General features: G+C 68.8%; 4 protein-coding genes across 5 annotated transcripts; 1 reads left to right on the top strand and 3 right to left on the bottom strand.

Annotated features, from left to right (window-relative positions):
* Positions 1-303: 303 nt before the first annotated feature.
* ACTG1 (actin gamma 1) lies at positions 304-3,337 on the bottom strand. The gene is made up of 6 exons (XM_038157230.1): positions 3,211-3,337; positions 2,678-2,808; positions 2,352-2,591; positions 1,602-2,040; positions 1,286-1,467; positions 304-1,205 (listed from the first exon to the last, which is right to left on the bottom strand). Exons 2-6 carry the CDS (start codon positions 2,798-2,800, stop codon positions 1,062-1,064), a joined length of 1,128 nt encoding a protein of 375 aa, XP_038013158.1. The 5' UTR covers positions 2,801-2,808; positions 3,211-3,337; the 3' UTR covers positions 304-1,061.
* A 2,973-nt stretch (positions 3,338-6,310) lies between these two features.
* FSCN2 (fascin actin-bundling protein 2, retinal) lies at positions 6,311-10,649 on the top strand. Its single transcript, XM_038157464.1, has 5 exons — positions 6,311-8,490; positions 9,632-9,788; positions 9,872-9,993; positions 10,061-10,228; positions 10,319-10,649. The coding sequence occupies exons 1-5, from the start codon at positions 7,668-7,670 to the stop codon at positions 10,522-10,524; spliced, it is 1,476 nt and encodes a 491-aa protein (XP_038013392.1). The 5' UTR covers positions 6,311-7,667; the 3' UTR covers positions 10,525-10,649.
* Positions 10,650-10,930: 281 nt separating this feature from the next.
* FAAP100 (FA core complex associated protein 100) lies at positions 10,931-18,620 on the bottom strand. Of its 2 annotated transcripts, XM_038157462.1 has the most exons (10): positions 18,569-18,620; positions 17,686-17,859; positions 16,938-17,056; positions 15,773-16,731; positions 15,062-15,212; positions 13,209-13,963; positions 12,791-12,927; positions 12,104-12,220; positions 11,690-11,776; positions 10,931-11,616 (listed from the first exon to the last, which is right to left on the bottom strand). In XM_038157462.1, exons 2-10 carry the CDS (start codon positions 17,848-17,850, stop codon positions 11,482-11,484), a joined length of 2,625 nt encoding a protein of 874 aa, XP_038013390.1. In that variant the 5' UTR covers positions 17,851-17,859; positions 18,569-18,620; the 3' UTR covers positions 10,931-11,481. The 2 variants fall into 2 exon arrangements, with proteins under 2 accessions (XP_038013390.1, XP_038013391.1); XM_038157463.1 differs by lacking the exon at positions 18,569-18,620 and having other exon boundaries at positions 12,842-12,927; positions 17,686-17,970.
* An 836-nt stretch (positions 18,621-19,456) lies between these two features.
* Positions 19,457-20,990, bottom strand: LOC119709608. The gene is made up of 3 exons (XM_038157581.1): positions 20,459-20,990; positions 20,191-20,320; positions 19,457-19,702 (listed from the first exon to the last, which is right to left on the bottom strand). The coding sequence occupies exons 1-3, from the start codon at positions 20,988-20,990 to the stop codon at positions 19,510-19,512; spliced, it is 855 nt and encodes a 284-aa protein (XP_038013509.1). The 3' UTR covers positions 19,457-19,509.
* Positions 20,991-21,025: the final 35 nt, after the last annotated feature.

The raw sequence follows: 21,025 nt of genomic DNA, 5'->3' as shown, positions 1-21,025 counted from the left end.
CAGTGCCACCCAAGGGACCCCTGGGACAGGACCCCCTGCCCAGCTGCTGTGTCCCCTTTGGCCACCCCTCCCATGGTCACCTGTCACCCGTGGGGCTGGGGACACGCCCAGGGGGCTTTGGGGTGTCCCCAAGGGGAACCCCACCCCTTGGGGCACTGGGGGAGAGAAGAGCTGGAGCCCCCCAGGCAGGCGCAGGGCTGGGGGGCAGCAGCCCAGGCCAACACCCAGCCCCTGGCCCCAGAACATTGATTTTTAACCCCAAAACCCCACCCGATCCCCCCCGACACACAAACCCAGCTGGAGTTACTGCAGCTTTTTATCATTTTATTTTCCTTACACAATGAAGTGTTGTTGGGCGTTACAATTTCTCAACTTTTCGGATGATTTTTTTAAACAAGTTTTGGTTCTTTTTTGTTTGTTTTCCTACCGTCACGTGAGAACATTAAGGCAACGTACAAAAAAAAAAAAAAAAGAAAATAACTAAAGAAAAAAAAATTATCTGACATAAATTAAAACAATGCAGAAATTTACAGGTGTAAATGCAGAGTTTCAGCGACTCGGGGTTGAGGAACTCGAGCCCCGTGGCGGATCAGGGGAGGAGGAGGATGAGGAGGGGTGTAAGGCTCGGATGCGATATGTTTTGTATTTTTGTTTTTTTTTTTTTTCCCAACCTTGCTAGAAACGGTGAAAAAAAAAATTCTCGATGGACTCCTACCAGCCTCTACAGGAAACCTGGAATATTCCACACGGGATGCACGGACACGTCTGGCTCCCCATACCCTGTACAGAGCGGGCCCGGGGCCGCTGTCAGTGCGGGGGACCCCGAGATCGGGGAGCCCCGGGCTCGGGGCCGATCCGTACAGGGTACGAGCTCAGGGCCCGGCTAACCCGGCCACGACAAGGTCGAACCGAGCGACGGCGCGCCCGGCGGCGGCGCGGCTTCCCGAGGGCGGGGTGCTTTTGGAAGAAGGCTTATTCCAGTTGCAGGAGGCTGGCGTGAGGTGTGTGGATGCCTGGGCGCGCCTCCCGGGCGCGGGGCGGCTGCGGGGCCCGCAGTCCGTTCAGAAGCATTTACGGTGCACGATGGAGGGCCCGGACTCGTCGTACTCCTGCTTGCTGATCCACATCTGCTGGAAGGTGGAGAGCGAGGCCAGGATGGAGCCGCCGATCCACACGGAGTACTTGCGCTCGGGCGGGGCGATGATCTGCACCGGGAGACACGCACGGGGTCAGAGCTGCCGCGGCCCCCCGCGCCCGCCCGCCCGGGCCCCGGCCCCGTGCCCACCTTGATCTTCATGGTGCTGGGAGCCAGCGCCGTGATCTCCTTCTGCATGCGGTCGGCGATGCCCGGGTACATGGTGGTGCCCCCGGACAGCACCGTGTTGGCGTACAGGTCCTTCCTGATGTCCACGTCGCACTTCATGATGGAGTTGAAGGTGGTCTCGTGGATGCCGCAGGATTCCATCCCTGGAGCAGAAAAGCGGGTTCGTTAGTGCCAGAATAATCTGAGACGCCTTTCTGCCACCCAGCACCCCACCAGCGCCACTCGGACCCCCCGAGGGACCCTCCCTCCCCCCCCTGCGGCCCCGCCCCACACGCACCCAGGAAGGAAGGCTGGAACAGCGCCTCCGGACACCGGAACCTCTCGTTGCCGATGGTGATCACCTGCCCGTCGGGCAGCTCGTAGCTCTTCTCCAGCGAGGAGGAGGAGGCGGCCGTGGCCATCTCCTGCTCGAAGTCCAGCGCCACGTAGCACAGCTTCTCCTTGATGTCGCGCACGATCTCGCGCTCGGCCGTGGTGGTGAAGCTGTAGCCCCTCTCGGTGAGGATCTTCATGAGGTAGTCGGTGAGGTCGCGGCCGGCCAGGTCCAGGCGCAGGATGGCGTGGGGCAGGGCGTAGCCCTCGTAGATGGGCACGGTGTGGGTGACACCGTCCCCGGAGTCCATGACAATGCCCGTGGTGCGGCCGGAGGCATAGAGGGACAGCACGGCCTGGATGGCCACGTACATGGCCGGGGTGTTGAAGGTCTCAAACATGATCTGTAAGGAGGGGAAGAGGCAGTGAGCGGCGAGCCCGCGGCCGGGTGTGCGCACTCGTGTTAGAACACACATGCTGCATGCAGAGCAACCCCGGTGTGTGAAGGGAAAAGCCAAAGGATGCAGGCAGAAACACAAATGAAAGAACCTGAGGCGTCAGGGGAGAAATGCCAGGAGAACAGAACCCTGAAAATGTCGGGAGAAACAAAACAAAAAAAAAAAAAGAGAACAAAAAATTCAGGTTTCAGATGTAACAAGGAAGATTCGTGAAGGAAATGAGTGAGGGGGGCCCGTGGGCGGAGAGAACACGGTACCTGCGTCATCTTCTCTCTGTTGGCCTTGGGGTTCAGGGGAGCCTCTGTGAGCAGCACCGGGTGCTCCTCGGGGGCCACGCGCAGCTCGTTGTAGAAGGTGTGGTGCCAGATCTTCTCCATGTCATCCCAGTTGGTGACGATGCCGTGCTCGATCGGGTACTTGAGGGTCAGGATGCCCCTCTTGCTCTGCGCCTCGTCCCCCACGTAGCTGTCCTTCTGCCCCATGCCCACCATGACACCCTGCGAGAGACGGCGGCACCGGGTGAGTCAGCGCCGCCCCCGGGCCCGGCCCGGCCCGGCCCAGCCCGACTCCCCGCCCGCCTCACCTGGTGCCGGGGGCGGCCGACGATCGAGGGGAACACGGCGCGGGGAGCGTCGTCTCCGGCGAAACCGGCCTTGCACATGCCGGAGCCATTGTCGATGACGAGGGCGGCGATTTCCTCTTCCATGGCGGAGGCTGCGGCGGGAGGGAGGAAGGGAAGGGCCGGGTCAGCGCCCGCCGCGGCCCCGGGAGGCGCCGCTGGCGCCGGGCCATGCCCGGCCCCCCCCCGCTACTGCGCCCCGATGGTTTCTTCCGTTTGAATAGCCCGTTTGAATCTCCCGCGCGCTGACGTCACCCGCCGCCTCCACCAATCGCGACGCAGCCCCCCCTCACACCCCCACCGGCCCGCACCCACGGCCGACACCATCCCAACGCGGCGCGGGGGGGGTGGGGGGCGAGGGGGGGAGGACACGCGCTGCTCGGCCGCGGCCCGCGGCGGCGCCGAGCGGAACCGATCGTGGTAAAAACCGCCCACCCCGGCCCCCGGGGAATGCGGGCAAAGGCGCGGCGGGGGCGCGGCGCGGGGCCGTGCGGTACCTGCTGCGCGGGGGTCGCTTCTGAGGGCGCTGCGGTGACGGTGCCGCCTGGTCCGCTGCCGCCGGCTGAGTGAGACCGCACGGCTGCCAGCCCCGCGCTTTTATACCCGGGGGGCGAGAGCCCCGCCTCCTCGGCCGAGAACATCGCCATATATGGAGATCTTTCAGAAACAGGCGCTCTCATTGGCTGGCGCGGCCCAGGCCACGTGGGGCGGCTGCCGGGCTGGCCCCGCCCCTCGGCACCCCGGAACCTGCATGGGGCGGGGGGGTGCGGGGGGGGCGACCCCCGGCTCCGGCGGGACCCCCCGATCCCGGCGGCAGCGCCCGGCCCCGGGCAGCTCCGGAGCCCCTCCCGGCAGCGCCTCCGGGACTGCCGGGCCGCCGCGGGCCTGGCCGGGCCTGGCCCCGCACCCCCAAGTTGGGACCGCGCCCCCCACCCTGGGCAGCACCGGGCAGCACGTGCACCCCCCCGGGCACCGGGACCCCCCCCATCCATGGCACCTGCACCCCGGCACCGGGACCCCCCATCCATGGCACCTGCACCCCGCACCCCGGCACCGGGAACCCCCATCCATGGCACCTGCACCCCGCACCCCGGCACCGGGAACCCCCATCCATGGCACCTGCACCCCGACACCGGGACCCCCCCCCATCCATGGCACCTGCACCCCGCACCCGGGCACCGGGAACCCCCCATCCATGGCACCTGCACCCCGACACCGGGACCCCCCATCCATGGCACCTGCACCCCCACCTGGCACTGGCACCCCCCTTTCCCACCTGCACCCCCCCCACCGTGGGTCCTGCACCCCCACCCGGGACCCCCCAGCCATGCCCCCCCCACCCACAGCATTGGGGACCCCCGGTGCAGCCCTGCTGTGCCCTGCACCCCCCAGGTGACACTGCGTGTCCCAGAGGTGACAGCTCCCCTTGGGGTACAGCACCCCCCAGGTGACACTGTGTGTCCCCCAGGTGACAGCTCTCCCGGGGTACAGCACCCCCCAGGTGACACTGCCAGTCCCAGAGGTGACAGCTCCCCTCGGGGTGCACACCCCCCAGGTGACACTGCCAGTCCCAGAGGTGACAGCTCCCCTCGGGATACAGCACCCCCCAGGTGACACTGTGTGTCCCCCAGGTGACAGCTCCCTTCGGGGTACAGCACCCCCCAGGTGACACTGCATGTCCCAGAGGTGACAGCTCCTCTCGGGGTACAGCACCCCCCAGGTGACACTGCGTGTCCCAGAGGTGACAGCTCCTCTTGGGGTACAGCACCCCCCAGGTGACACTGCGTGTCCCAGCGGTGACAGCTCTCCCGGGGTACAGCACCCCCCAGCCCCCACATTCCCCACGGCCACCGCACCCCTGAGGTGACATGCCGGTGACCCCGGGGACAGCCCAGCCGGAGCCACCCCGGCCTGGCTGCTCCCCGTGCCCGAGCCCCTTTCCCTCGGGGGCGCCCCTGCCACGGGGGGCACGGTCACCACCCGTGCAGGGCCAGCCGGGTGTGTGCCCGGGCCTGGGCGGCCGTGCAGGGGGCACAGGTAGCCACGCCCCATGCCATGCGCTGTGTCAGGTGCCACATCCCACATCAGGTGGCCATGCACCACTGCAGGTAGCCATGGACCACCTCGGGTAGCCATGTGCCACCTCAGGTAGCCTGGCACCACATCAGGTAGCCTGGCACCACCACAGGTAGCCTGGCACCACCGCAGGCAGGCACACCCCGTGTCAGGTGGGCACAGCTGTGCCAGGGGCCCAGGCTCCACACCAGGTAGCCATGTACCCATCCGGGCAGCCACACCCCGTGCCAGGTAGCCACACCCCGTGCCAGGTAGCCACACCCCGTGTCAAGCGGCCGTGTCACGTCGGGCAGCCGATGTCCCGTGTCACGCTGGCCGCGCAGCATCCCGAGCAGCCGCCTGTCGTGCCAGGTGCCGTGCCAGGGCCAGAGGCCACGCACGGCCACCCACGCCAGCTCCGGTGCCACCCAGGCCCACGGCAGTGCCGTCCCCACGTCCCAGCCCCTCCCGGCAGCTCCCGGTGCCACCGCCATGGGTGACACGGGGACTGTCGGGGCGCAGAGTCGGGATGGCCTCGGGGTGGGGGGTGACGGGGGTCCGGAGGGTCCCGGCACAGCTCCGGGGGTCTCGTGTCCCCGAGCCGGACCGTGGTGGGACACGGAGGGTCCCGGGGGGGTGTGGCTCGGGGGGGCTGCGCAGGTGACACCCCGCGGGTCCCCGGGGGACATCCCGGCCGCAGCCCCCGCTCGGACACGGCACCGGGGCCGCCCCCAGCCGTGACTCAGGGAGGGCAGGGCCGGGCAGGGAGGGGCAGGGGCGGGAGGACGAGGAGGAGGAGGAGGAAAAGGAGGAGGAAGAGGAGGAAGAGGAGGAGGAGGAAGGCACCACCCCCGGCACGCCCCGCCGCCCGCTGTCTGTCCGTCCGTCCGTCCGTCCGCGCTGCCCGTGCGCATGGGCGGAGGGATGGGGTGGGATGGGATGGGATGGGATGGGATGGGATGGGATGGGATGGGATGGGATGGGATGGGATGGGATGGGATGGGATGGGATGGGATGGGCAGGTCCCACCTCGCGGGTCCCCGATTCCCCTCCTGCTCCCCCACCGGCCCCCCCGAGCCCCTGCCCTGACACCCCCGGGCTGCTGGGGCACGGTTGAGGCCCCCCCATCCCTCTGCCACCCCCCTACCAGGGTCTGGGACCCCCGGGGTGGCGCAACAGCCCCGTCCCCCTCCCTAGATGGAAACCAGGAGGGGCTCCCCCCATCAGCGCCCCCACACCCTCCTGACCACGACCCCCACTCCAAGACCCTTCCTGACCCCCCAGGGGCGTGTGGGGCACAGCTGAACCCCCCCTTCCCTTCTGCCAGCCCCCCACCAGTGCTGCGGGCTGGGGACCCCCCTGGCAGCCCAGCACCCCCATTTTCCTCCTGGCAAGGGGGTTGGGTGGAGATCGGGGGGGTCACCCACCCGGAGATGTCACCCACCCGGAGGGGACACCCACCCGGAGGGGACACCCAGCCGGAGGTGTCACCCACCCGGAGGGGACACCCACCCGGAGGGGACACCCACCCCGGCCCCCCGCGGTGCCCGGAGGGGTCGTCACGAGCACGTGCGGTGCCACCAGCCCTCCGTGGGGAGGGGTCTGGCTGTCCCCAGGCCGGGGGGACGCAGGGACGCGCTGTGCCCGTGGGACAGCGCCCAGGGCCCCCCCCGATGGGAACCTGACCCCGCCGGGGGGGCAGGGGGGCCGGCATGTATAAATGCCGCTCCCGGCCGCGCTGCCGGGCAGGTGCCGGCGGGCACCCGCCGAGAGCCACGCGGGTCCCCCCGGCCCCCCCCCCGGGCCCCCCAGGACCCTGACCCACTTATTCCCCCCCGGCGTGGGCCGAAAGCCGAGCCGGCTCCGTTTCGGGGGTCAGTTACAGCGGGCGCGGCTCGGGTGTCGCGGCTCGGGGGGCCTCGGCACCCCCCGGCGCGGGCAGCGCCAGCCCGGCATGAAAAAGTCATGAGCAACCAAAGCTGGGGCTGCTTGCGGCAACAATAACCGGGCACCGGGCTGACACCGGAGCCGCGGGGCATCGCCGCGGCACGGCCGCACCCCGGCACGGGGGTCGGGGCGCTTCGGGGGGCCCGGGTGGTGGCAGAGCCCGTCCCCGCCGGTCCCCGGGGACCCCAGTGGAGCGTGGCCGAGGCCGGGGGTCCCAGCAGGGCTGGGGTTGGAGTGGGGACTGTCCCCTACACCGCTGTCCCCTCCTGCCCCCACGCCCCCATCCTCGCCTGTCCCCCCCCCCAAGGGCCGGACCCCCAATCTCTGTCCTGAGCTCCCGGCGGGCTCAGCCCCGAAGGAGCCCGCGGCCCGGGGGTTGGCTCGGAGGCTCGGGGGCGTCCGTGACCCCGATCCACAGCTGCAGGAGGGATTTGGGGCCGCAGGACAGATGGAGGCCAAGGGCCCCAAAGCAGGATAAAAGGTTTACACTAATCAAAATGCCTGGCTAATTGGAAAAGGCGCTTAGGGGCTGGCCGGGAGGCGGCGCGGCTGGAGGTGACCCGCTGCTGAATCAGAGGGGCCGGTAACCTTAACCCGCCGGGATCGGAACGGATACGCCGGCCCGGATCGGGTTCCCGCCCAAGTTTTCCACCCGCGGCTCCGCCACAGCAGGACGGGGCCGCGGCGAGGGACGGTGGCGTGGCCGGGGGCTGCCGCGGTGCCCCCTCGCCCGGGCGCCCCCGGTGCCCATCGCAAGCCGGCCGGTCTCTAATCCCAGCCGCGGGTAATCGAACGGGTCGCAGCCCCCCGGGGCCCCGTCCCGCTCCGTGGGTCCGGGGCAGCGCAGCCGCCCCTGCCGCGGGCGCTCCGTCCGGCCCCGCCGCGACGCCCGGGCTCGGCAGCGCCGGGGAGCCCCCGCCGGCCCCCGGGGGCCGCCCCGCCTCGGCGGAAGATGCCAACGAATGGGATCCACCAGGTGCTGAAGATCCAGTTCGGGCTGATCAACTGCGAGAGCCGCTACCTGACGGCGGAGAGCTTCGGCTACAAGGTGAACGCCTCGGCGCCCAGCCTGAAGCGCAAGCAGATCTGGACGCTGGAGCAGGATGAAGCCGACAGCTCCATCGTCTTCCTCAAGAGCCACCTGGGCCGCTACCTGGGCGCCGACAAGGACGGGAAGGTGCGCTGCGAGGCGGAGCAGCCGGGCCGGGACGAAGGCTTCAGCATCATCACGCAGTCGGACGGGCGCTGGGCGCTGCAGTCGGCCCCGCACCGGCGCTTCTTCGGGGGCCGCGAGGACCGGCTGTCCTGCTTCGCCCCCAGCGTGACCGAGGGCGAGCTCTGGACCGTGCACCTGGCCATGCACCCCCAGGCCAACCTGCTGAGCGTCAGCCGCCGCCGCTACGCCCACCTGAGCGCCCACGAGGACGAGATCGCCACCGACAGCAACCTGCCCTGGGGGGTGGACGCGCTCATCACGCTCTGCTTCCAGGACAAGAAGTACAGCCTGCGCACGGCCGACGAGCGCTACCTGCGCTGCGACGGCACCTTGGTGCCCGAGCCCGGCGCCGGCACCGGCTACACCCTCGAGTTCAAGGCCGGCAAGTTGGCGTTCAAGGACTGCGACGGGAAGTACCTGGCGCCCACCGGGCCCACCGGCACCCTCAAATCCGGCCGCAGCTCCAAGCCGGGCAAAGATGAACTCTTCGATCTGGAGGAGAGTCACCCCCAGGTGGTGTTCACGGCGGCCAACGGCAGATACGTCTCCATCCGGCAGGGTAAGAGCTCCCCACGCTCCCTGCCCGCTCCCTGCCCACCCAGGGACCCCCACAGCTCCGTGGGAGCACCCCTGGGACCCCCGCCCACAGCGCTGTGCCTGCCTGGGGGGCATCCTACAGCCACATCCCGGGGACACGGGGGTCCTGTCTGCCTGGGGGGGCTGAGGTCAGTGAGGACGGAGTGGGAGCCGCTGTGGGGTGGGCAGGGCTGGGGGGAAGGCGTGGGTGTGTGTGTGCACACGTGTGTGCGTGTGCGGGGCTCTGTGGATGCGTGCAGGGCTGTGGGTGTGCACAGGTGTGTACGTGCACACACACACACACACACAGGTGTGCCACGCTCCCCGCAGCGGCCACAGGTTCACGCGTGTGCCCGTGCACGCCACGCCCCGTGTGCACACACGTGACCACAGGTGAGCAGAACCCCTCGTTCGAGACCCGAGGGACCCCACTCGCCCCCAGGTGCCCCCCAGGGACGGTGCCACCCCTGTGCCAAGCAGCTTAGTGCCGGGTGACGAGGGGGACCAGCTATAAATAGGGGTTTGTGACCAGATGGACACGGCGGTGACAAGCTGATTAACCAGCCCAATTAGCACAATTGTTCGCGGGAGGATTGGGGGGGAGGGGGAGGGTGGCTGTGGGGCAGCGGCGGTGACGGTGGCGTGGGACAATGGCTGGAATGGGATCGGTCCTGCTGGCCAGAGCAGGATCGCTGCCAATGGCCGCAGCGGGATCGGTGACCGTGGCCAGAGGGGTTTGGTGACAAGAGCCAGCAGAGTGGAACCGATACCCATGGCTGCAATAGGATGGGTGCCAGTGGCTGGAATGGGACAGTGACAATGGGCTGGGTGGGAATTGGTCCTGCTGGCCCGAGTGCGACTGGTGACAAGGGCTCAGTGGGATTGGTGCCTGTGGCTGGGTTGGGATTGGTGACAATGGCCAGAGCGGGGTCACCGATGATGACTGGAGCAGGACTGGTGCCAATCCCCAAGTGGGATCAGTGACCGTGGCCAGACTGAGGCTGCTGCCCAGGGCCGGGACAGGACCGGTGCCAGCTACTGGAGCAGGCGTGGCACTGATGGCAGGAGCGTGACCGGTGCTCACGTCCGGAGCAGGACCAGCACCAACATCCACCCTCCCCCAGGTGTGAATGTCTCAGCAAACCAGGACGAGGAGCTGAACCACGAGACCTTCCAGCTGCAGATCGACCGCGACACCAACAAGTGCAGCCTCCACACCAACACCGGCAGCTACTGGACCCTGGTGGCCCACGGGGGCATCCAGGCCGTGGCCACCGAAATGTGAGTGAGGCTGTGGTGCAGGGTGGAGGGATGGTTTGGGGGGACGCGGGCACCCCTGATTGACGCCGTCCCTCTGTCACCAGCGCTGCCAACACCATGTTTGACATCGAGTGGCGCGGGCGGCGCGTGGCCCTGCGCGCCAGCAACGGCCGCTACGTCTGCACCAAGAGGAACGGGCAGCTGGCGGCCGTCAGCGACACCGTGGGTGAGTACTGGGGGACACGGGGGGGACGGGGGGTGCCCCGGGGTGCTGAGGGCTGCGTGCCGCGCAGGGGAGGACGAGGAGTTCACCCTGAAGCTGATCAACCGCCCGATGCTGGTGCTGCGGGGCGAGCACGGCTTCGTCTGCTACCACCGGGGCTCCAACCTGCTCGACTCCAACCGCTCCGTCTACGACGTCTTCCACATCAGCTTCAGCGACGGCGCCTACCAGATCCAAGGTGGGTGCGTGGGGGGTGGGCTACGGGATGGGGTGGGGTGGCCCTGGGGGTCCGTCCGGCCTGCACTGACACCCCTGGGGCTCCCTGCAGGTCAGGGGGGCAAGTACTGGTACGTGGCGAGCAGCGGCTCGGTGTGCAGCGACGGGGACCTGTCCGAGGATTTCTTCTTCGAGTTCCGGGAGCGGGGCCGCGTGGCCATCAAAGGGAAGAACGGGCGGTACCTGCGCGGGGACCCCGCGGGGACCCTGCGTGCCGACAGCGAGTCCGTGCTGCGGGCCACGCTCTGGGAGTACTGACCCCCAGAGACCCCCCCGGAGCCCAGCCCTGCCCACGGGCACCCGCCTGTCCCCGGCACAGCGGGGTGGTGGCAGCTGTGCCCCCGCGACTCGCGGCATTAAAGTCACCTGGATCACACCCAGGCACCACCGCGTCCTCCCTCCCGTGGGGATCCGGCCCCGTTTCCCTCGCAGAAGCGCACAGACCCCATGGAAAGGGCTGATCCGGGGCCAGTGGGATGCAGGGAGCCCCAGGGGTGCCGCACGGGATCGGGGGGTCAGCAAAGCAAAGCTGCTGCAGGCAGGAGCCCGAGGGGGCTGCTCCTCTGCCAGGCAGGGGAGCAGGGGGGTGGCGGTGGAAGACCCCCACCCCGAGAGCTGCCGGGAGCCTCGGGGAGGATGGAAAGGAACGGAGCCAGGCACGGGGTGAGCAACAGGATCGTTTTCATGGCAGACGACAGAGTTACAGACAGTGGAGAGGTGCGGGAGGGGCCGGGGCCGGACCACGCCGCACCAGCATGGAGATACGAGATCATTTATAGAAACAACGGGGGAGCGGAGACCCCCTCCCCTGCCCAGCAGAAACCGGGGCTCCCCCGGGCACAGCACCCTGTTTGTCCTGATCCTGAAGGCGGCTCGGGGGGCGCAGCCCGCGGCCGGCCCGGCTCGGCACGGCCACTACACTACCACGGATCCACAAGACAGCGCGGCCCCGGGGGGCTGCCCCCGGCCTGGCCGGGCTGGGGGGCGGCGGGACGGGGCTGGGCCAGCCCAGGAGCCCCCGCTCCGCCACCGGAGCCCCGAGACCCTCCCGGTGCTGCCGACAACACGACCACGAAACACGCACAGACACACCCCCCGCCCGGACCGCCGCCGGCCCCGCTCCTGCTCCGCTGGGGTGGGGTGAGGTGGGGGGCTCTCCCGTGGGCCCCCACCCCCCCGGCCGGCGGGGTTTGGGGCGGGCTGGCCGCCCCCCGCTCACAGCAGGACCAGGCTGGGGTTCCGCAGCTGCCGGTAGATGTTCAGGAGCTTCTCGGCCGTGGCAGAGCCCTCAGCCCCCTCCTCGCCCAGGGGCGGCTGGTCCCGGAGGCTCTGCGCCTCCTTCAGCAGCATCTGCGGGACAGGGAGGGGGGTGAGGGCCGGGCTGGTGGCGGGGTCCCCACGGGGAGGGGATCGGGGGGCTCACCTCGTGGTTGGCCTGGATCTGACGCAGGTACTGCATGCGGAGGTCGGGGGGCCCCGAGCCCTGCGCCGCCTGCTCCAGCACCAGCGCCTGTGCGAGGCAGGGAGGGACAGAGCGAGGGTGCTGGGGGAGCTGGCAGCACCCTGCCCCAGGGACCCCAATCCCAGGCACCCCCAGCTCTGGGAGTCACAGCTCCAGCAGCACCCAGATCCTCGTAGCCCCAACCTTGGGAATTCCCAATCTCAGGGAGCCTGAGCCCTGGGGAGCCCCAATCTCAGGGCAGCCCAACCCCAAACCCGGGACCCCCAGGTGCTGGTGCTGGTCTGTCACACCATGGTGCCGCAGAAACGCCCCCCACTGCACGCCAGGCTCCATCCCAGGGGGGTCACTTGGGGTGCCCCTGGCCCAGGGGGGTACCTGGATGCGCCGGATGACGGCGTGGTGTGTCCTGCACATGTGGGCCAGGGACGGGCTCTCCATCAGGATCTCCACAGCCTGGATGGGACCCGCAGGGCTCAGGTCATTCATGGCCACCTGGACAGCGAGAGCAGTGTCACTGCCACCCTCGCTGGCAGCGGGGGGCCAGAGCCCCTCCCCACGGGCACCAGGTTCCCCAGAAGGCTCCAGACACCCCCAAACCCTCCCACCCCCCCAGGAGCAGTTGCCTCCAGCCCGGTGCTACCAGGTGAGCCCTGGCAGAATTAACACTGTCACTCATCACCCTGGGGACATCTGAGCTCTCAGGTGCAAATCCACCTGTGCCAGGCACCTGGGGGCCTCTCAGGTGGGGTAAGGCAGGAGAGCTGGGCAGAAACCCCTGTTTTCCCTGTGCCTTCAGAGGGGAATTCTGCATGGGGTGGATTTACAACCCAAATCCAAGTGCTTTTTCTAGAACCAAAGAAATGGGAAGGTGTGGAGAGGGACAGAAATGACCACAGCCTTCGGGAAGCCCGGGACTGGGGGAACGGACTGGGAATGCTGCCTGTCCAGCCCAGAGGAGAGGGTCAGAACGGCGTGGCCATGCACCCACTCATCTCCCTGGCTGCAGGAAGGAGCTGCCTTTGTGGGACAGGGAGCTTCCCTCAGGGCTAACCCATTCCTTGCCTCTCGGACGAGCAGCTGGACGTGGCCACCGTCGGGGGCCGTGCCACACACCGATGCCACCTCCGTGCTGCTCAGCGCCTCGGCCCCGGGGTTCTCAGCCAACAGCCAGCGCAGGGTGGCGCAGCAAACTGGGACATCTGGGGACCAAAGGACAGAGCAGAGATGTGACACCGCTGACAGCGTGTGCCCGAGGCAGCCCCTGATGGGGCAGGGGTAGCACGGGCTGGACCCCCCCCACACTGGGACACGCAGAGCTCAGTCGTGCCACTGCCACACGTGTGCCAAGGCTGTGGTGAGGGCAGTGGGGTCACACAGCCCTCTGCACCCAAGGGAGGGGCTGTGACAGTGCCACCCTGCCAGCACCCCTGCCCCAGGACCCCCTCTGTCACTCCTGGGACGCTCCTCTCCAGGGACCCACCTGTTTCCGAGGTTTTGAGAGCATTTTTCAGCAGCTCCGAGGACACCCGGATGGATGCTGCCGAGGGGGGCAGGCTCTCCTCTGCCGGGCTTTTCCCCTCCTCGGGTTCAGTCTGTTCCCGGGACACTTTGAGGAAGGTCTCCACGGGGTCTGAGGGGGCAGGGGGGGCGCTGGGCCCGGGGGGGCTGCTCCCGAAACGGAGGCACTGGAGCATGTCAATGGTGCACTGGCTGAGGGGCAGGCAGATCCCCTCTCTGTCCGGGGACAGCAGGGGCGAGTCGTCGGGCAGGAAGTCATCCAGGTCCTCGGAGGAGTCGGAGCCGCTGCCCAAAATATCCCGTAAACTGTAGTAGAGGGCACAGGAGATGGTCAGAGGCAGGTCCAGCTTGGTGTCCGCAGCGGGGCCGAGGGGCAGCGTCAGCTCCCGCTTGCTGCCAGGGAGCAGCTGGTCAATGGGGAAGGTGAAGGTGGTGGCCGAATCCATGGATTCCTCCTCTAAGGCACAGGGGCTGGCCAGGAGCTGGACACAGAGGGTCCAGCCCTCCTCCAGGCTGTACTCGCTGCAGTTTTCCAGCAAGCAGGAGATGGTGACGGTGTCCTGGAGCAGGAGGCAGCTCCAGTTGGCAGTGACGGTGCAGGCGATGGGCTTGTGGCCCTCATGGCTGGAGAGCAGCGCCGCGCTCACGTTCATCACCTGGTTCAGGCTGGCCAGGGCTCGGTTCCTCTGGTCCACGGCCTTCTTCAGGAAGGACACTCTGCAAGGACAACGTGACAGGGATAAAACAACGGGAGGGACGCCGGGATGGCGCTGTGCTGCCAAGCTGAGCTGCTCCTGGCACGATCCCACCACAGGGAACCCCCAGCTTCGCTGCCGTGGCAGCCACAGATCCATGATCCCACCCCAGGGAGCCCCCAGCTTCGCTGCCGTGGCAGCCACAGATCCATGATCCCACCCCAGGGAGCCCCCAGCTTCGCTGCTGTGGCAGCCACAGATCCATGATCCCACCCCAGGGAGCCCCCAGCTTCGCTGCCGTGGCAGCCACAGATCCGGGTTCCCCTCAGAGCTGACCCCGTGGAGTGGCTCTGGACAGCCAGACCTCAGGAATCCCCCTGTGGATGGAGGGGGGGCTCACCCACAGCCCCTCCCCACACGCAGCCAGCCACGGAGGATGGAGGCATGTGCCTGCCCTGCCTGTTACTGCCGGCTTGGCACGCGTGGCAGGCGCCTGGCACCCTGCCCGTGCCACCTTCTGCTGCCATGGCTGCCGCTGCCAGCCCGCCCACGGCGCTGGGGGTGGCTGTGCCATGGGAGGGGGCTGCCCTCAAACACTGCTTTTATATTATCGAGGCTGGGGGGGGCTTCCCAGCCTGGGAAGGTAAATGATGGAGCAGTTTTCCAAGAGAAAAGCTTGAGGAGAGATGGGGGTGTTCAGCCTGGAGAAAAAAAGGCTCCAGAGAGACATAAGGGCCCCTTGCAGTGCCTAAAGGAGCTCCAAGGGAGCTGGGGAGGCACTTTGGACAAGGGCCTGGAGTGAAGGATAAAGAGGAACGGCTTCCCACTGCCACAGGGCAGGGTTAGATGGGATATTGGGAAGGAATTGTTCTCTCTGAGGGGGATGACGCCCTGGCACAGGGTGCCCACAGAGGCTGTGGCTGCCCCTGGATCCCTGGAAGTGTCCCAGGCCAGGCTGGACAGGGCTTGGAGCAACCTGGGACAGTGGAAGGTGTCCCTGCCCATGGCAGGTGGTGGAATGGGATGAGCTTTAAGGTCCCTCTTACCCAAACCATTCTGTGACTCCATAATCAATTGCTGGCAATGACCTGCACAACCCCGAGCTTGGTGCCACCTTTACCTCTCCGAGGTGTCCCCTATGCCCGAGAGCAGCTCCTTGATCCTCCGGCCGATCTCAGCAGGGGTCAGCTCCACGTCGGGCTCCTCGGGGCTGCACAGCCCACAGGACACGAGGCGGCCCTTGGCCGACAGGGCCAACAGCTCCGACTCCCCTGCGGGCACAGACAGCGTGGGACAGGGGCCAGGAAAGGAGCAGGGCCTTCCTGCATGGCTGAGGTGGGGGGCACAGGGAGCAGCATGGCACTGCCTCCCCGAGGCAGTGGGATACGATGGAGGCAGACGTGGATTACCACGGCACACCCTGCCCACGCACAGACCCCAGGAGGGGACACCACCCTGTGCCTGCCACTCCCCAGCCAAGGGCAGCAGCGCCCAGCTGTCACACAGGGGCCCTGCTGGTGGCACAGGCAGCTCTGTGGGGCAGCCAGTCCAGAGGCACCTCGAACACCCCCTTTTTGGAGGGAGCCTCATCCGAGCTGCCTCGGGGCTGTCCCAGGCCGCCCCACGCGGGGAGCCCACAGCTGCCAGGGCCGGCCAGTCCCTGCGACGCCAAGCTGAGGGACTGGGAATGGGCAGGGAAGAGCAGGAATCACAACGGACAGCAACAACTTGAAACCAAGGGGCGCCAACAAGGATGAAAGACGGAGCCCCGCCCGACCCACGCGGAGCTGCAGAGAGGAGAGGCGAGATCCCACCCCGCTGCCCCCGGTACCTTCCGAGGCCCGAGAGGACAAGGAAAGAGCCACGACGCTACAGATGCTCAGGCTGGCCGGGGACAGCACGGGGGGCAGCACGCCGGCGCCGCTCTCCGCGTCCTCGGGGTCCGAGGAGTCGCCCGCCCAGTCCAGGTCGACGGCGGAGATGTCCGAGTGGGTGCTGTAGTACATGCGGGAGCCGCTGCCGCAGGCGGCGCACAGGATGGGCCCCCGCAGGTAATACTCCCTGAGCTCCGGCACCGTGGCCTCCTCCCGCTGATCCGCCTTCACGGCCACCATCTTCCCGTAGTGGCCCACGGCCACCACGCAGTCACAGCCGGGCTCGCCCGCGGGCGGCTCGTCGTCGTTGTCGTCGTCGTCGGCCGCGCGGCGCTCGGTGCGCAGCGCCCCGATGAACACGATGGGCTCCTCCAGGTGGTGCAGGATCTTCACGGGCGGCGCCGGCGCCGACACGTCGCGGCAGCCGTCGGCGGCGGGCGAGGAGCTGAGGGCTTTGAGGGGCACGGAGCAGAGCTGCCCGTCCGGGAAGCCGCACAGGATCATGGGCGACTCCAGCAGGGCCACGTCGATGCCGAAGAGGAGGCTGAAGAGGGGCTCCTCCAGCACGAAGCCCCCCGAGCACCAGAGCCCCTGCGTGCCGGGCGCGGCCGCGCAGCACAGCACGGGCAGGAAGCAGGAGGGCGGCGCGTCCCCCGCGTCCCCGGGAGGGCTCCCGGGGCAGAACTCCACCTGGCTGACCTGCCGGTACGGCGGCCCGTCCTGCTCCGGGCGCGGCAGCTCGTGCAGCCGCATCCACCACTTGCCCTCGTCCTGGGCCAGCGTGATGACGAAGGTGCTGAGCAGGGTGAACATGCTCAGGCTGGCGTCGGGGAAGATGCAGGCGTCCGCTTCCACCGGGAAGACGCCGGAAGGGCCGCCGCTTTCTTGGCCGTCGCCGTCCGTCTGCTCCATTAACCTTTGGGAAAACGGGGGAGAGCTCTGAGCCAAGCCGCGGGGAGAAGCCAGCGTGTGCCTTGGCCGCCTCTTCGCCCGGCCCTGGGAAGGGAACTCCTGCAGGAGAGCTTTTAGCAGCGGCAGAGACGGACCCAGAGACGGACCCAGAGACGGACGCGGAGCCTCACGGGCAGGGCAGCCCCGGGATGGGGTCACACCCCTGCTCACCTGCTCTGCTGCTCCAGGGACACGCAGTAGATCCCGCTGTGGGCGCACAGGATGTAGAGCTGCCGGGGCTGGGGCAGCAGCTCCACGTGCCACACCTGGTCGGGGCAGCGGAACACAGCCTGGCAGGGGGGGGACACAAGAAAATGTCACCTCCCACGGCACCCGCAGGGGCGGTGGGGACGAGGCGGCTCCCTGCAGAGGGGGATCCAGAGCGATTTCCAGGACAAAGGGATCCCTGGGCAGCGCCCAGCTGGCTGTGCCGGGGCAGGGGGCTGGGAGAGGGGCTGAGGCAGCCCGTCACCGCCGCTCCCCGAGGGGAAGGAAAACAGGGAGCAGGGTACGTGCTCTACTTTGCCGAGCGGGAGCGCAGTGTGGGAGGCAGATCCCGCTCGTACAGCGGCGCATTTCTTAGAAATGATAATCAGAACAAATTAACAAAGGCAGCAGCGTGTCAGTCAGGGCGCTGTGACAGCAGCCAGGCCCGGGGGGAGAGGGGAGAGACGGCCCTGTGCTGGGGGGAACGAGCCTGTGCAGCCTGAGCCAACGCGTGTCCCACAGGGCCGGGCCAGGGGCCAGCTGGCAGCGCCCCCAAACCCCAACAAACCCCACAGCAAAGGGTGCTGCTTGCAGGGTTTGTTTGTTGGATGCTGCCGGAGGGAATCCAGGGATAGGGAGCGGGGACAGGACTGGGGGGGTGTCCCCACGGGATGGGGGGCACAGTGAAGCCCCACCCTGCCCAGCCCCTCACCTTGAGCACTTTGCCCTCCTGGTCGTACACGTAGACGAACTCGGTGCCGTTGGAGAGGTAGATCTCGTTCTCGTGGCACAGCACCCGCGGCTTGCCCGCCACCAGCCCCCCCACCGGGCAGCAGAATCCGGCCAGGTAATCCACCCTGTGCCCCACCTGTGCCATGGTGCCAGCCTGGGCGCGGGGGGAGGGGGCTGAGCCGGGACCCCCGAGCGGCGGGCACCGTGTGGTGACACAGACCCCTGCGCCCCGCAGCCCCTTCCCCCCCAATGAGACCCTCAGGCCCAGCCCCACAAGCAGCCCCCTCCCAAGCATCAACCCCAGCCCCTCATTCCCACCTCCACAGCCCCCAGACCCCCCCACATCGCAGTCCTTGTACCCCAGACCCCCAGACCCCCCCACATCACAGTCCTTGTACCCCAGACCCCCCCAGACCCCCCCAGATCACAGTCCTTGTACCCCAGACCCCCAGACCCCCCCACATCACAGTCCTTGTACCCCAGACCCCCCCAGACCCCCCCACATCACAGTCCTTGTACCCCAGACCCCCAGACCCCCCCACATCACAGTCCTTGTACTCCAGACCCCCCCAGATCACAGTCCTTGTACCCCAGACCCACTCGGACCCCCCCACATCACAATCCTTGTACCCCAGACACCCCAGACCCACCCCCGACCCCCCCCCCACCACAGTCCTTGTACCCCAGGCCATGTCCCACAGCCCCCCCCATACTGAGACCCCCAGCCCCCCCCAAGCCAAACTCCACGGGCAGCCCCCCACCCCAGCCCCACCCCCGCCCGGCCCACAGCCCCCCACCCAAACCCCCGCCCCTCTCCCCCCCATCCCGCCCCCCCCGATCCCTCCCGGAGGGGCCGCGGGTACCGGGCGGGGGGCGCGGGCGGCTCCGCTTTACGGCTGCGCGGCGGCCGCCGCAATGGGCGGGGGGGAGTTTACGACAGGCCGTAAAGCGGCGCGGGGCGGGGGGGCGGCTCCAGGGGGTCGGTACCGGGAGGGGAGGAACCCCCGCCCCATGAGTGACACCCCCATCCCGGCACGGGGGGCGGTACCGGGAGGGGAGTGAACCCCCCCCCATCCCGGCACGGGGGCGGTTCCGGGGGTCGGTACCGGGAGGGGAGGAACCCCCGCCCCAAGAGTGACCCCCCCACCCCGGCACGGGGGGCGGCTCCCGGGGGTCGGTACCGGGAGGGGAGTGACGCCCCCCATCCCGGCACGGTGGGGTGTACCGGGTTCGGGGGGTCGGTACCGGGAGGGCAGTGACCCCCCCATCCCGGCACGGGGGAGAAAGGAGCGAGGCGGTGCTGGCGACAGCGGCTTTATTGACAGAGAGAGAGGGGGGCCGGTGCGACCCCCGAGGGGGGCAGAGACCCCCCCCGAGCTGACCCTGACCCACAGGGATGGACCCCCCAAAAATCTGCCTGAGTCCCCCAAAAGGAATGACCCTGAGCCCCCCAGGCGATGACATTGTGACCCTGAGCCCCCCGGCTTGAGCCCCCCAAGCGATGACCCTGAGCCCCCCGGCTTGAGCCCCCCAAGCGATGACCCTGTGACTCTGAGCCCCCCAGCTTGAGCCTCCCAAGCGATGACCCCGAGCCCCCCAAGCGATGACCCTGAGCCCCCCCGGCTTGAGCCTCCCAAGCGATGACCCCGAGCCCCCCAAGCGATGACCCTGAGCCCCCCCGGCTTGAGCCCCCCAAGCGATGTCTCTGCCCCCCGAACCCCCCCAAAGCGGCGCCCCCGTTCTGAGCCCCCCGAGCCCTGTCCCTGTCCCTGTCCCCCCGGCCCGGTGGAGCCCCGGGGGTCGCTCACGGCGGGGCCCGGCGGGGGCTCTGCGGGACCCCTCCCCGGCGCGGCGGGGCTGCGGCGCCCCGGGCCCGGCTCAGCCGCTCCACGGAGGCTTCGAGGTGGGCGAAGCGATCCGAGAGCCGGCCCAGCTGCTCCTTCAGGCCGCGGAAATCGCGGTACAGCTCGTCCAGGGCCCCCGAGAGCGCCGGGATCCTGCGGGGCAGCGCCGTAAGGGCAGGGACCCCCAGATATCCCTGCAGAGCCCCCCAGTATCCCCACAGGGACCCCAGATATCCCTGCAGGGACCCCCAATATCCCCCCGGGGACCCCAGATATCCCCCAGGACCCCAGATATCCCTGCAGAGCCCCCCAGTATCCCCCCAGGACCCCAGATATCCCTGCAGGGACCCCCAATATCCCCCCGGGGACCCCAGATATCCCCCAGGACCTCAGATATCCCTGCAGAGCCCCCCAGTATCCCCTCAGGACCCCAGATATCCCTGCAGGGACCCCCAATATCCCCCCCGGGGACCCCCAATATCCCCCCGGGGACCCCAGATATCCCTGCAGAGCCCCCCAGATATCCCCACGGGGACCCCAGATATCCCCCAGGGACCCCCAATATCCCCGCAGGGACCCCCAGTATCCCCCAGGGACCCCCAATATCCCCGCAGGAACCCCCGGCTCCCCCAGCCGCTCACCGGCCGTAGTCGGGCAGCACGCTCTGGTGGTCGGACAGCAGCAGGTTCCTCAGCTGGGATGTGATGGCGAATTTCCAGTTGTCCAGGACCAGCGTCAGGTTGGCGCAGCCCCTCGCCGGGGGTCTCTGGGCTGGAGGGGCCGGGCTGGGACCAGAGTAGCCCCCAGGAGCAGGAGCCTCACCCAGCCCCTCGCCCAGCCCCCGAGCCCGGCCAGCTGCCCGGTCGGGGCCGGCCCGCGGCGGGAAGGGGTCCCGAGGGTGGGAATTACCGTCGGCTCCATCGTCCCGCGCCGCCGGCCGCCGGGGCGCCTGCCTGGCCGCGCAGCCCAGCGCCGCGAGCAGCAGCAGCGGCAGCAGCCGCGCCATGTCCCCGTGTCGCGTCCCCCGGGGCTGCTGTCCCCCGGTGCCACCGCCCCGGTCCCGCTGCCGCGGCCGCTCGCCGGGCTGCGCTCCCCGCTCTGGCTGCCGCCGCTCCCGCTCCCCCTCCTGCAGCCTGGGGCTGGCACCGGGCCCGGCCGCACGCGGCTCCGGGGCTGATTGCGAACAGACCGCGGACACGGCCCGGACACACTGGCCCGGCGGGACGCGGCCCGGCGCGGCGATGGAGTGCAGCGGCACGGCCCCGGGAAGCAGCGTCCCTCGGGTCCCGCTGGGAATGCAGAGCGTCCCGGCAGGTGACAAAGCACGGGAGGCACGGTCCCCCCATTCCACTTGGGAACACGGAGCACCCTGGTCCCATCCTGGCACAGATGACACAGCAGAGGTGGCACCGTGCTGGGGCAGTGTCCCCCCCATTCCCATCGCGAACTCAGAGCATCCCAGCCCCACCTGAGGGG

This window comes from Motacilla alba, chromosome 18, assembly GCF_015832195.1.
Source record: "Motacilla alba alba isolate MOTALB_02 chromosome 18, Motacilla_alba_V1.0_pri, whole genome shotgun sequence".
Taxonomy (NCBI): domain Eukaryota; kingdom Metazoa; phylum Chordata; class Aves; order Passeriformes; family Motacillidae; genus Motacilla; species Motacilla alba.
The sequence above is the reverse complement of the archived record's forward strand: the minus strand, read 5'-3'. Positions and strand labels throughout refer to the sequence as shown.

What these genes read in the sequence shown, in the direction of transcription:
- FSCN2 (XM_038157464.1), top strand. Translation starts at nt 7,668, where the DNA reads ATGCCAACGAATGGGATCCACCAGGTGCTGAAGATCCAGTTCGGGCTG. An exon ending in ATACGTCTCCATCCGGCAGG is followed by an intron (nt 8,491 to 9,631) that starts GTAAGAGCTCCC and finishes ACCCTCCCCCAG; the next exon opens with GTGTGAATGTCTCAGCAAAC. An exon ending in CAGGCCGTGGCCACCGAAAT is followed by an intron (nt 9,789 to 9,871) that starts GTGAGTGAGGCT and finishes CTCTGTCACCAG; the next exon opens with CGCTGCCAACACCATGTTTG.
- ACTG1 (XM_038157230.1), bottom strand. Translation starts at nt 2,800, where the DNA reads ATGGAAGAGGAAATCGCCGCCCTCGTCATCGACAATGGCTCCGGCATG. An exon ending in ACAGAGAGAAGATGACGCAG is followed by an intron (nt 2,041 to 2,351) that starts GTACCGTGTTCT and finishes CCCTCCTTACAG; the next exon opens with ATCATGTTTGAGACCTTCAA. An exon ending in CCAGCACCATGAAGATCAAG is followed by an intron (nt 1,206 to 1,285) that starts GTGGGCACGGGG and finishes CTCCCGGTGCAG; the next exon opens with ATCATCGCCCCGCCCGAGCG.
- FAAP100 (XM_038157462.1), bottom strand. Translation starts at nt 17,850, where the DNA reads ATGGCACAGGTGGGGCACAGGGTGGATTACCTGGCCGGATTCTGCTGC. An exon ending in TCCCTGGAGCAGCAGAGCAG is followed by an intron (nt 16,732 to 16,937) that starts GTGAGCAGGGGT and finishes GTTTTCCCAAAG; the next exon opens with GTTAATGGAGCAGACGGACG. An exon ending in GTCCTCTCGGGCCTCGGAAG is followed by an intron (nt 15,213 to 15,772) that starts GTACCGGGGGCA and finishes CTGTGCCCGCAG; the next exon opens with GGGAGTCGGAGCTGTTGGCC.
- LOC119709608 (XM_038157581.1), bottom strand. Translation starts at nt 20,990, where the DNA reads ATGGGAATGGGGGGGACACTGCCCCAGCACGGTGCCACCTCTGCTGTG. An exon ending in GCGGGACGATGGAGCCGACG is followed by an intron (nt 20,321 to 20,458) that starts GTAATTCCCACC and finishes CGGCCCCTCCAG; the next exon opens with CCCAGAGACCCCCGGCGAGG. An exon ending in GTGCTGCCCGACTACGGCCG is followed by an intron (nt 19,703 to 20,190) that starts GTGAGCGGCTGG and finishes GCTGCCCCGCAG; the next exon opens with GATCCCGGCGCTCTCGGGGG.